This window comes from Acanthopagrus latus, chromosome 18, assembly GCF_904848185.1.
Source record: "Acanthopagrus latus isolate v.2019 chromosome 18, fAcaLat1.1, whole genome shotgun sequence".
In the NCBI taxonomy this organism is placed as follows: Eukaryota; Metazoa; Chordata; class Actinopteri; order Spariformes; family Sparidae; genus Acanthopagrus; species Acanthopagrus latus.
Window position 1 is genome coordinate 30557987 of NC_051056.1, and position 14004 is coordinate 30571990.

The 14004-nt window shown below is 44.4% G+C and overlaps 1 protein-coding gene and 1 long non-coding RNA gene across 6 annotated transcripts in view; one reads left to right on the forward strand and one right to left on the reverse strand.

The window, feature by feature from the left end:
• The window catches only part of LOC119007856, a 198191-nt gene that overhangs the window by 143834 nt on the left and 40353 nt on the right, over window positions 1-14004 (forward strand). The window lies entirely within an intron of this gene.
• Window positions 1-14004, reverse strand: part of fstl5 (follistatin-like 5) — a 169415-nt gene that overhangs the window by 39084 nt on the left and 116327 nt on the right. For all 5 annotated transcript variants that reach the window (XM_037077779.1, XM_037077778.1, XM_037077780.1 and 2 more), the window contains one exon: window positions 11014-11134. In XM_037077779.1, the coding sequence (XP_036933674.1) occupies window positions 11014-11134 (121 nt within the window). The remainder of the gene's footprint in view (window positions 1-11013; window positions 11135-14004) is intronic.

The following is a 14004-nucleotide window of genomic DNA, read 5'->3' on the forward strand; positions in this document are numbered from 1 at the left end:
AGAACTCTGCTTTCAAATGTTATAAAGTACACACAGCACAAATCTGAATACACTTTTGTTTTTGCTCATGAAGACTTTTCCTCTCAAATCTGGAGCACAAATTTGTCAGAATCCACGTCAGTGAGACTTCTGGCGGTTCAGTGATCGTTACATTCACCTCATCTCATCTCATCGTGTCATGAAGCTGCACATTGGAGCAGAACTGACCTCGTGTCTAAGACCTCGTATCACATGTGAACAGGAAAATCACATAGAAATATGTGACTGTTGATTTATGGTGATAAATTCTGTGGTTTCCGGTCAATATGGCTGTAACACGAGTCTGAATATTACACATGAAGAAAGAAATGATCTGATATTTTAAATTCCTTTTGTCATCACATGTATGATATTCTCCTACTCATGTCTTGTGACTCGTCTGCTCAGGTTTCCACTGGATGTCAGAACACATTCTAATGCGTAATAACATTTAGAAACAACATGTTGATGTCGTCTGTTGACGAGATGGACTGAGTAATCCAAACTAATCTGGACTCGAGCTGGTTTGTTGCTGCCGTCTTTGCTGGCGTCTCTCTCTCTTACTGGTGTTATTGTGAATGTAATCAGAAGGCGACCTGTTGATGATATCTAAGTTTAATGGACCTGTTTGTTCTTGTGTTCAGGAACAAAACCACAAAAAAATTAAGCTTTTATATATGAAAACATAAAATGAAGTTAATCAATACAACAAAACTCTGCTGAAACTATGATCAGCCCGATGAAATCAAACGTCTGACTGTGAAAGAGGATTACAGCTGAATTCATGAGCTGAGCTGATTAGTAAATTATCTCTGGGAAATTAACAGGAAACTGTTTAGATAACTGGATTATTTGATGAACTTTTCAAGCAACAATGTTAATTATTTGCTCGTTCAAGCTCCTGAATGAGAGGATCTGCTGCTCTTTGTTTTAAGTGACTATTTGAAACAAGCAGTTGGAGAACTTCACCGTGGACGAGTCAGTCTGCCAATTACTCTGGAACAAAGATCGCTGTATTTTTCTTCCTTCACTGGAGAAGTAGAAGTTAAACCAACAGGGGGTGAAACATAACCAGACTCACAGGATGTGGAGGAGTTAAAGACGGAGCTGCACTGACGGAGGCGGACCTGGATAATCAGAATTGAGACTGAATGGAGCTGAATAACCAGGTTCCTCTATGTTCCATCTAAACTTAATATACCAGATGATCTAAACCAAGATATAACGGTGCATTTAAATGTGCTAATTATGAAGGCAAACAAACAGTGATGGCTTCCATTCTCTCAGGCTGAAGTTACAAGAAGCGTGTCAGGCTCAGTTTTCAATAAACTGAACACCAGGAGATAAATACGTAACATATCGAAGTGTGTGTGTGTGTGTGTGTGTGTGTGTGTGTGTGTGTGTGTGTGTGTGTGTGTGTGTGTGTGTGTGTGTGGGTGTGTGTGGGTGTGTGTGTGGTTGGTCTGGGGTCATGACACACATGCCATGTACCTTTTTGTTTTCTTGCCCAGAACCACAACAACCTATTAATCAGCAGCCGTATAGTGTGAGCTTGGATCGACCAGGTTCCCTTGAGCACCTCATTAATAAAATCCTCTCAGGCAATCGCACAAAGCTGCTTTAATTAGTGTGTTGGAATTAAACACACAATAAACCCACAAGACCAAAAAACACCAGAAACGCATCAGGGCCACAGCGGCCAGTTAGAGAGAGATGGTGTCGGGGACACAAACTTCACTGGAGTGAAAGTATGTTGAAGTAGATGCAATGTGATATTTGTCCTGCTGATGTGAAACTGACATCGTTCCTCCAGCTGCTTCGAGGGGTTTCAGTGTGTTACTATGCTGATCCATCAGTCAGTATCTTTGAGATGGGGACGTGGAGTGAGAAGTGTCTGAAGGTTTCATCTTGTTGTGTTAAAAAGACGGCAGGGCTGCCCGGCCAGTGTCTGATGAGTGGTCAGAGCATTTCACCCTCTGTTAGCATGACACGGCTGGATGTCTTCAAAGAGACCTCGCAACAGTTTCCAGCCATGTTTGCGGCAACGGAAGTGGACATTTTAAACCAAAACATGCTCTGTACGTCGCTCTGTCCCGCTGGGTTGTGAGCGCCGCCTCACCACGCAGCATGAAATCTCAAATTTAGCCTAAAAAACGTGAAGTTGTAACATTAAGAAAGGTAGAATTTCCACGTATCCGCTGTTTGCAGAGACATACTTTACGTCACAGCACATTTTAAGATCAGTTCAAGACGATGAGGGATTTTTCTCTACATATGAGTGCAAATAAGAGAAATCTCAGTGATGTTGGAGGCTTAAATGAAGTTGATTTAAAAGCTGCCACATATGGTTTCTGCTCCTCCGGTAGCAGGCAGGCAGATGAGAGTGGACGGGGTCTTATGGCCAGGTTGGTCTCTTGTTTGGAGCCAATACAGTGTAAAGAAATACCTTCTGATGCTACTGATAGAAAATGGATAGCATGATGTCGAGCTCAGATCTCATCTCAAAACCTTTTTGGGCAAATTGCCTGTGTGATTTGAGAAGATGGAACTGGGTGGTGCTGAAGATGTGGGCCTATGATCCAATCACAGCCGCTCACATCACACAGGAGTCAGAGAGGTTACAGTAGAGGAGTAATTACAGCGTATGTAAGTGGAGGTCTCATCAGGGCTGTAAATGGGTATATAGAGGTTGGCTGAAGTGGTGCAGGAGTTGAGTCCTCTGCAGGTTTCATGGACCAAATTCAACCAAACATCTGTGGTGGGAGGGACCTGCTGTGAGCCAGAAACTTTAATAACCAGCCTAGTTTCCTGAAACAGACAAGCGATGATTCTGTGCAGGTACTCACCCCAGATCAGCACCGCATAATTAACTACGCTGGAAATATTGTTAATGTATTTAAATGAAAAATGAGCATACGGAGTAAACAAAAGAGAGTCTGAATGGAGTTTCCAAATCGCAACAAGGCCAAGTGCAGTATTCAGATCGCAGCAGATTGTTGTGATGAAGGTAGAATGAGTCACAGACGGCGTTAACATGAAGCTGTGCAGAGCTGCAGACGAGTGTCACACATCAGGATTTCTTCTGTGGAAATGAAAACTGTCAAGCAAAATGGATCTTTCCCATTAATCCTAACTCATATCACAACTGTCCAAATAATCAAAATATGACATTTGCACAATATCGTGTATCAGCCCGACTAAAAGGGAAGACGTATTAATACTATGGAATTTATTGATATTCTTATGTAGCTACATTAATGAAAGACAGCAACAGATGAAAGCTGTTCAGGATCATTATAAGTCAACCTACAGAACATTTTGTAAACCAGTATAAAAGTTCTGTAAGCTGGTGCAGCAGCTGTGATCTCACACATCACTGCAGGCTTCAAGCTTAGAGTTTGTGGTGGATTACGTAATGATTCGACCAATCAGTGTCCTCAGAGTAAAAACTGACGGGACGTCTGCAGGCGCGGCTGAGCGGAGACACCGAGGCGTCTCATCACGAGGCCAGTGTTGCTGCTGCAGCATCAGTTAGATCAGAACTGGGAATGTGTCTGATTGAAGAAGGATGGAGCCCGTGTCTGTGTGTCCTCTGGCTTCAGTATCAGTTTAAATCCCCACAGGCTTCACTGCTGGTGGCGCTCGCCTGCTGTTCATCTTATTGGTTGAAGTTAGCCTTTTTTGGAAGTGCTGCTCTTTTCCAAACAGTCTCTACCGGCGGCCAGTCACAAACCATCTGAAAATACGATCGGCAGGATGGATACGTAACACTGTATTGATTAGTTTGATTTAGTCTGAGATATTATCAGGCTGATGGAACTGAAGATGTTCAGATTCTTCTTTTTTATCTTTTACCACTAATTTGTTTAAAAGTTCAGATTTGAAGTTTATTCTCGACCTTGGAAAACTTCACCTTGTGCTGAATGTCCTGTGAAATTTTAAAAAGTATGAAAATTAGACGTGTTAGTTGAGTAAACAGAGCCGCTGAAAATAACTGAGAAAAGACTGAGTTATTAAAGGGACAATAAGAGACCTCAGAGCACTAATATCCAATTATTTTTGGTGGGAGAACAATATCACTGTTGATGAACATCGATGAATAAATGCTGTTTTCACTAAGTGCTGAATTTCTGCCTTCCATAACGGCTGATTAAAGATGGAGCCCAGCGCCTCTCACCTCCGCCTGAAGCCGAGGAGCCATTTAAAAAGCGGTGGCAGCACAGTTTGCATTGTATTAGCGCTTATAGATTTTGCTGTCAGGTATCCACTCTGAATATCTAACTTACTTATCTCTACTGTGAAAATGTGACTGCTGTCCATCAGTTAGTGGCCACCGCTGTGACCGTGGGGCCTGTCAGAGACTGTAGGAGGAGCCAGTTCTCTCAGTGTGGCTGCCGTCCCCACCGGCCGCCCAGAGAGCTCGATAAAGGTCACTCCTTCGTTAGAGGCCCATTATTTGAGAAAAAGCTCATGTCAGTGAATTCCCCCTGTGACTGTGAGAGAAAGTACATCCTGCAGTGGTGAAGATGCCTATTAATGCTGCTGCACTTCCAACTAGTCACTGATAGAGATTAATAAAGTGTTGTAAATTATTTTATCCCCCTGAGGTGGAATGAAAGAATGAAAGCGTGGTAAGCCAATAGTGACAATTTATTTAATTAGGAGACAGTCTGAAAACAGAGAGAGGCTAAAAAGCCTGTGGATAACCATCGATGCTTCTCCGCTGCATTACTGAGAGGAATATTTCATGTATGTAATTAACATCAAAACACATTCAGATGAAAATTTCAGGAGAATTGTGATAATTGTTATTAGTTTAAAATAAACACTATATTCCACTGATGACCATTAACTGCAGAGTGGTTTTAAATGAGACTAGTGATAAAAATCAGTATAATTACTGATAAAATACATTTTTACAAATAAGAGTGCAGCGTGTATGTAGGTGTGATGGTGTTTGAAACCAAGAGATCAGCTGATATTAAAACACTGAGACAACAGAAGCATTTTAAAAGCAGGAGGGGGGGAGCAGGAGGAGCAGGAGGAGGGGGAGCAGGAGGAGGAGGAGGAGGAGGAGGAGGAGGAGGAGGAGGAGGAGGAGGGGGAGGAGGAGCAGGAGGAGGAGGAGCAGGAGGAGGAGGAGGAGCAGGAGGAGGAGGGGGAGGGGGAGGAGCAGGAGGGGGAGGAGCAGGAGGAGGGGGGAGCAGGAGGGAGGGCAGGAGGAGCAGGAGAAGAGGAGGAGCAGGGGGAGGAGGAGGAGGAGCAGGAGGAGGAGGGGGGAGAGGAGGAGCAGGAGGAGGAGGAGGAGGGAGAGGAGGAGGAGGGGGGAGAGGAGGAGCAGGAGGAGGAGGGAGAGGAGGAGGAGGAGGAGGAGGAGGGAGGAGCAGGAGGAGGAGCAGGAGGAGGAGGAGGAGCAGGAGGAGGAGGAGGAGGAGGAGAGGAGCAGGAGGAGGAGGGGGAGGGGGAGGAGCAGGAGGAGGAGGAGGAGGGGGAGGAGCAGGAGGAGCAGGAGGAGGGGGAGGAGCAGGAGGAGGAGTAAGTGGAGGAGGGGGAGAAAAAAAGCCTTGGTTGCATTTTGACGAGAGTTTCACTTTAAAGGTGCAATATGTTCGTGTTGGCCACCTTTTCGATTCCAACCCCAAACAAATAAGGGTTAGCATATCACCATGGTAACCGCTAACTGCTGAAAACTCTATTAGCTAGTAAGCTCAGTTAACCAGCAGCTAGCAGTCGTATAAGCCGACTCTGAGCTATAGGAGGCTAGCTGGTTAGCATGCTAACTTGAATGAAACTAAAACAAAATACAAAGATAATTGTTTTAAAACTGTTATTTCTTCACATTTTCTTCACAAAGTTATTTTTTATGTTTCGAATGAAAATGATTTGGTTGGGAGTTATTATCAGACTGATGTCGGCTGAAAAATGTCCCCCAGTGGAAGTTTGATATTAATATAGAGTATGTTGTTGGCAGTTTCAGACGTGGAGATGAACTTGTTTACGTGACGCTGACAGGTGTTGATGGGTGTGTGTTGAGTCTTACAGTTCAGGTGTGTGACATCATCAGCTTCTCACCTGACACATCAGGTGTTTGTTTGCTGTGGCTTCCTGACATCACTGCTCGCTGCTTATGACGGGTTTCACAGTGAAACGGCCTCTGGCTTTTCTTTTGAAGTGACTCTACTCATGTACTGATACTGAATGACATTACATGATAACTTGAATATATTTCTGAAATCACTGAGAGCATCTTAGGAAGCTTTGGTCACATCCAGTTTTTTGCCTGCAGACATCAGGAAATGTTCCTCCTACACTCAGAGTGAATCTGCATCTTTCAGCCGCTCTCTGAAAGCCTTATTAGCTACACACAACCATGAAAGGCTGCTTCGCCTTTTTAAACAGGAAAAAATGGTTCTGTGCGTTTTGGAAATACTTGACTTACACACTCGAGCAAATCACCATTCCCTTTGCTTGGACAGTCATAAAAATGAAGGCAGGGAGACGGTTGGTGGGATTTTTCCACTCAAAACTCAATTCAGACAAGATGAGAGAGAAGTTGCATTCTGATGTGTTCCTGAGAGTGTCAGGAGAGCCACTGCCGGGAGAATGCGACACAGCAGGGCTGACAGCTCCATCATAAAGCTCCCCAGCCAGTCGTCAATCACTCAGCAAGGCTCCCGTCGGCCATGGCTCTGTAGAAGATGAGCAGGCGTGGAGACACACACACACACACACATACACACACACATACACACACCATGGCAGGAGACCACTCCGCCATCACACTACTGGGAGATTTCCAACTAAGTCTGGCAGACTTGTTACAACTCTTCAATCAAATTGGACCCGTGGCTGTTGCTGAAAAAAAAAATGGTGGTCATAACGATTTTGTGAACTGACCGGGGAACGTGTGAACAACACATGATGGTGTGTCGTCTCCGTCACGTGTGTTCATACGCTCCCACACACAGCCGCCATGACGCGCTGCCAACCCACCCTGAGGTTCACGGACGCACACCATGACAAACATACACACAGCGTGATGAAAGCCTCCTCTCTCAGTTGTGATTACACTCTTACCTGAGCTCTGTGCCTCCGAGGGAAACGTGGGAGTAATCCAGCTCAGACAGTTTTGTCCAGAGCCTGAATCAAACGCATTACATGTACATCACATAGCAGCTAGTTGAGCACTTTTCAAGGGTAAAACAAAAGTAAAAACATAAAATATAATACAGGAGCTGTTCTCAAAAAGTTCTGCGGCAGAAATTAAGAAGCGTAACGGCTCTCCGGGGAACGCCACGGTGCCGTGTGTGCACTCCAGAGACGTGTCATCCTGTGTTTGTGCACAGGTTCACTGTCTTCTGCTTCCTCTGTGTGTTTTTGTATGATGTAGAATTTACTGCAGGAGTCAGAAGAGTAACATTAAAATTTAGCAAATTTAGTCCCCAGAGGAGATGCTGCTTTAAAGAATCACAGGCTGTGAAAAAACTCTTTGCATTATACACCACAATATGAAAAATGTAATACTTCTAAGAAAACCACTGTCACAATTATTATTTTATGTATTCAGCTAGAGTCATGATATTATTGTGTCCTCTAGTATGAATATCATCAGTTTCTGTCGATCAACTATCAGACGAGTCAGCTGATCTTTGCAGCTCCACAACAACCAGCTGAGCTTCTCAGCTGAAGTGGTGAGCAGAGTTACTGTGAGCAGTTTTATGGCCAGGTGAAAAATATTTTGACTGGTGAGATTTGTTGACAGACCAAAAAGTACATTTTGGACCCTGGACACACTGTTGTGTTGCAGCCTGACACTCCAAGTCAGCGTCCTGGCGCTTGTGTGTAGTAATATAGAGCAACACAACTCTGTCAGAGGCTGGCGGGGTGATTGGATACGTCTTACACCTGACTCTACTACCTGAGGACTGAACGTACGTCAGCAACGTTGTCATTTAAACCCAAAACCTGATTTCCAGTTTTTTTAAACCCAGTCGAGTGTTTCTTGTCTTTAAACCTGAAGTCATAATATGTCACTGACTGGAATGTCTGTGACCGAGGTTTATTACTGCTAACTAGACTGCAGAGCCCTGAGTGTGCAAATCTGATGCTGAAGGGGTAAGTAGAGCTTTGAGGCTTAAGGCCACTCATCAGTCTGCTTCATTTGACGAGCTTGGAGTGAGAACGTGTTGGCAGAGCAACAGTCAGCGTCGCCGCTCTCCATGAGACGCAGTCACATGACCCTCCCGCTCTGCAGGGAAAACTCCTGCGTGTGAATATCCCCCTAACATCCCAGCCCCGATCAATTCTGCTTCCAGAGCTGCTGCTGCGCATCGAGGTGGGCTCACGTTCTATTTATCCACTTGGATATATCTACTTGTAATGGCTCCACCTCCGGCCCTGGAGCCTTCCCACCAGAAATATGACATTCCAGGTCCTGGGGGACAGTTTGTGGCCAGGGATCAGCACACTGCATCCTTTTCCTGCCACCTGCAGATTACTGTGTGGGCTTACATGGGGCAGTCTCACATTACCTCCTAACAAGGCCCCACAGGTATAGGCTTGGCCATCGGGCAGATCAGGTCTTAGTGTGTTGCCCTTCTCACTCGGGAGTCCAGAAGCTGTGAAGCTTAACAACATTACTGCCCGGGTCAGCAGGACACGCCAGCAGCCACCAGGATACACTATATTTATACCATTAAACTGTAAAAAGGCATTCATGGAATGAGACCTGCATAATGTGAAATGCTGTATCATTAATATAAGAGATGATGCTTCCAGGCACAAGTAAACACGTTAGGACTCATTTTCTCACATCTTACTCATCAGAAATACTTACATTTCAAATTACGTTTTAAAATGAATGCAGCTTTGCAGGCCTGAAAAATAAATCTATTCTCCAGCAGCAGAAGAATTGCTTGGTGTATTTGACGATTCGACCAAGACTTTCATTAATCTACCCCCAAACAAAGATTTGTTTTCTGCTGAAGTGGCCGGGAGAGTGGACAAACTTTGCAGCCACAGTACAAATTAGATGCAACTTTATTGATCCGTGTGGGTAAAGTGAGGTGACTGCAACAAAGAGAGAGCCATAGATCCAAAAAACATGAACACAACAAATAATCACAACAACATGAACATCTTGAAGAATATATCATAAAATGAGGTAATCATTACTTTGTCATCACAGAGACTGACACACAAGACCTGTAAGGTAGAAAATGATCCTTCATACAAGCTCTCAGTGCAGGAACTGCCCTCCGACTGTCTCCAGCTCCTGGACAAGTGCAGGATTGTCGTCAGCTCTTCTGAATAAAACTCTAAAATGCTGTAATCTCGTGGTTCTCTTGTGGCCTCGGAGTGACGGACAGCATTCTGAATCCAGTTCTTTCTCAGCTGGTTCTTAATTGAGTTTTAGAAAGTCTCAGTAGTCATGGCGGGTGATATCTGGTCCCCGGAGACCTCAGACAGACTCAGAATGTGAAATTCATAGTCTGCAATAAAAAGGTCATCTGGAAGTTTCAGTAACAATTACGACCAAAAGTAATCCGCCTCCTGAGATTCACTCTGTTCCATAAACACAGTGCTTTCTACAATAACCTGTATATCGTTGCAATTAACCTCAGAGTAATTTTTCAGAATCATAATGAACCGACTGTCTGTCAAACTGAATGAAGACGTGGAGCTTATTCACATTCAACTCATTAGGACCCGAGTGGGAGAACGCACACAGTCAATCTCAATCCAGCCGCGACACCTTTGCCCTCTCCGAACAATCTCTGTTTCTGCATTCACACGACGGCTTCATCATGAAGAGTGCTTCAAACCAATTAGCATAAAGTGCCATTTAAAACTCTTGACAGAAATCAGGCATCAAACTTATCTGTTGGTGCTCCAGTGGTATCTGACTCCAGTGGTAATCTTATCACCTGCCAGCCAAATATCAAGATGGATCTGTGAATCCATCCATCCTTAAAATAAGTAACATCAACAGATCTTGCTGCTCCTACATTTATTCAGATTTGGCACAAACAGGCTGGAGCTGATCCCAGCTGACACTGTGGCGAGCGGTGATCAACTGTCCACAACTGCAAAAAATGACCATTGATTGTTCTGTAGAAGCATTTTCAATAGCAATAATTGTGAGTGCTAAACTCACTGAACACTTTGCATTCCTGTGACGAGCCCACTGAGTGGAGTGGGCGACACGGCGGTGAACGAGTGGAGAGATGACGGAGAGCGAGATGGACTCAGCTCACACCCGTTCTCGTGTGGACAGCCGAGGCACTTGGGTAACTTGTGGCCTGACAGTAGCCCAACAATGACAGAGCTAACAGCTAAATGTTTTACCAGTACGACCTGTGACATGACACTCGTGTACAAACCTTCACGGTACTTCACTAACAGGAAGACGTCGCACGCGGCTGAACGTGTTTGCAGTGATGGTTGTGAGGACGCCACATGGTGTCACACAGCTCACACTTTTCCTTCAAGCCTCAGCACTGATGAGGAGCTTCATGCACAGCTATTCACACCAACACAGAGGAGTTCTGGACCTTTGTGTCCTTGAAATAAGTTCTTCAAGTAAACAAACTGGTGCTGTAACCTGCATGTCAGGGACAGACAGCGTGTTGTTAGTGGTGCTGAAGAGTAAACAGCACTCCAGCATCTGACTGGACCAGACTGACATTTGCAGGTACGCTACATGCTGCAGCTGCTGTTTAGCCATCTAGCCTGCAAGCTAACGCTGTCGGAGCACGTCTCTTCAGCTGCTGTCGGGCTCAGTGTGACTGTCAGCGTGACGGTCTGCACGTCTGTGACAGAACAGCATTCACTGTGTCCGTCTGTGTTACAGTACTGATGGGATTACTGTAACAGCAGCAGCTTAAACAAGGCGGCGCCATCATGAAATATCTAAATAAATGCAATTAATTTTAATTGGACTTTAAGAGTGAAAGGAGACTTTGTGCTTGTTGTGTCGCTGCGGCAGCGTCTTACCGTTCACTTGCAGAGTGTGCGTCTGAAAAAGTTTCTCGTAGCCATCAGCATGACAGGTATAATTGCCCATGTGAGTCGTGGTCACCTTGGTGATGTACAGCGAGCCGTCGTCTCCAAAGTCCTGCCAGTGAGAGAGTGAAAGAGAGAGAAAAAAAACTCTTAATGACCTGAAGCAGCAGTGCTGATGTTGTTGCTGCGGTGCAGCGGTGATGGTTAAAGGCATTTAAAGCTGGAAATGAAACGTTTCAATGGGAGCGCAACGAGCCTGCAGAGGGCAGGTGAGAAGATAAACATGTTTCATCGCATAGGAAATGAAAAATATAACAATATTACAAAAAGGCACATTGTAGAACAATGTCCATCAATCTACGACAGAAGTTAAAGCCGGTTGGCAAAGAAAGTGAGGAAAATAACTGTCAGAGTGACTGAAAAATGTTTTTTCTGGTACATGTCATTTTTCCAATCAGAGGAAAGTGATCTGATGGAAGGAGACCCAGGATAGAATTGATTAGTGTAGAAGTTACACAGTGTTGCTGCTCTCCAAAACTAAAAACAGGGAGCTGGAGAGCTGCAGACACACAGTCAGTCAAAAGAACTAATATCATCGACTATGAAAAGCACAAATTGTTACACTTTGGTTAACAAGTGCGACCCACAACTACACAAAACATGTTGCACTTCAATCCTCATGTGGCATATTAACATAAAAAAACAAACACACAACAGAACATATCCGTGATGTTAACTGACGCAGAGCCAGCTGCATTATGGTTAATTCATGCTGCGTTGTGATTATCAAACAAGTGAGAAAGAAACATGGAGCTGGACGAGGACGGAGAGCAAACAGAAGAATAAGAAGCCCCCAAAGCTAATGAGCCCGTCGACGGTGCGGAGTGATGAATCCGTCTGACAGCGACTCGCTGCTTTCTACTAAGATCACGCTGCAGTAAAAAATTACAACATGAGCTTTTTGGATCAAAGTGCTTTAATATTTTGAAATAGTGAATGAACTGTATGAAAAGTTGGTTTTGATTGTTCATTAAAAAAAAATCTCCTTTTCTGGTTTTAATTTTGGATTTTTTTTTTTTTGAAGAAAAGTTCAAATGTTAAACTTTTACTATGAACTATAAACTTTGAATGGAATATAATTTCCTTGTTAAAATCATTGAAAGACCTGCAGAATATAAAGTATTGTAAAGTACCAGCGGGGCGGACGGAGGTTAGTTGTTCAGGAGCGTACACGTTATCACCAGAAATGCCAATTGTGGATCGAAAGAAATCTATTTAGAAATAATTGAATATTTCTCATTATTGGACGGATTAAACGTGTCGAACATTCCCTGCATGTGTAACTTAAAGTGACTGAGAGGTTTTTGGGTTTCACACTGCTGGTTGGACAAAAGAAGCAATCTGACGAACTCCTGTCGGGCTGATGATTAAATCTTTTAATCATGAAAATAATCAGCAGATTAATCAAAGATGAAAATCATTAGTTCATCTGAGAAGAACTCTTAAAGGTTCATTTTAATCTTCACTGTAAATCAGAGTGAGACAGTCGGCCATTGAAACTTGTAGAGGAAATAAAGATGCTGTTTAAATTTAGCACATTATTTATTAGAGTGATTGTGTGAAACATCTTCAGGGACGATTAGAGAGAAAATAACCGCCTGTGCTGATAATAATACGTCTTCAGCACTTTCTGATGCTCGGCAGCTTTCCACAAACCAACCTGCCGACATTCAGCATTCATTCGGCTTTTTTCCCCTGATTTGATGACGGCCATGTGCCAAAACCTGCTCACTCCTGATGGCTTCCACACATTAAATAATCAGTCAGAGAGATGTTAGTGTGAACTCTCGCTGTGTCCCTGTGCTCCTCGGTCCTGAGACTCAACACAGCGGTCTTTTATTAAAAGACGACTCAGCACTAATTACCAGCCCTCCTTCACACCAGTTCATAAGAAGAAAAGTGCCGTTTCTCATTAAATATCTTTTAACATTTCAATCACATCTCTGCTGGCTGTTTACATCTTCGGCTTCTCCTTCAGCGTCTGCGGAGCAGCGAGGGGAGTCGGCCGCCGTGTTTACAGGAGTACAGTGTGTTTATCAGTCCGTCCTGGCTCGCTGCGATCTAACCTACCTGCTCGGCGCCGGCTCGAGCTGAGTGAAGCGTCAGAGCTTCACAATATGAGGGGAAATCGATGGTGCGTTTTGGCCTCTTGGGCTGAGAGCATATTGTGTCACCTTCTTAAATGAAAAATGAATGGGGGGAGAAATGAAACTCAGAGCGGTGGAACGAGCCACGGCGGAGGCTGTCGACATGATTCCTCCACCTCACCTCACCACCCTCACCTTAGCTATCAGCAGCACCCAGCACCCAGCTCGCTGCAGACAAAGCAGGCCGGAGTACGACTACTCAGAGGGAAGGAGACAAGGGCAGGTAGAGGTGGATTTACAAATAGGCCACAGCCCTCAAGAAACTATAATTAATAAAGCTGTCAGTGGCGGGTCACCTCTGGAGGACACTAAAGAGCCACCTCATTGGCTCGCTGGATAACCTCTGGTGGTGACGAGGCATTTCAGAAAATGGCCTCTGACGGAAGTTTGCAGCTTATAAAACTTGCTGGACGACATGCTGAGCAGAATGTGTGAGAGGAACGCGTCTGCCCACAGTGAGAGCTGAGGCAACACAGCAGAGTCGAGCAGAGCTGGACATTAAAGGCTTCGTTCACCCACATTTTCTACCTCACCTCAAGAGAAATCTGCCAAATGACATCTAAAAAACACCTTAAAGCTGACAGACAGAAAGTGGGCGGAGTCTCTTCCTGCAGCAGATTCATGTGTTCACAGCACAGACGGGCGGCGAGTGATGGACTTGTGGAGTACACTTTACTTTCTCCATAAAATAAGATCTAGTTTGACCAAAATCAGTAAATAAAGCTTGAAAGTTGTGTTTGTACTCTCAGAAACACTCTGCTCTGATAGTGTCATG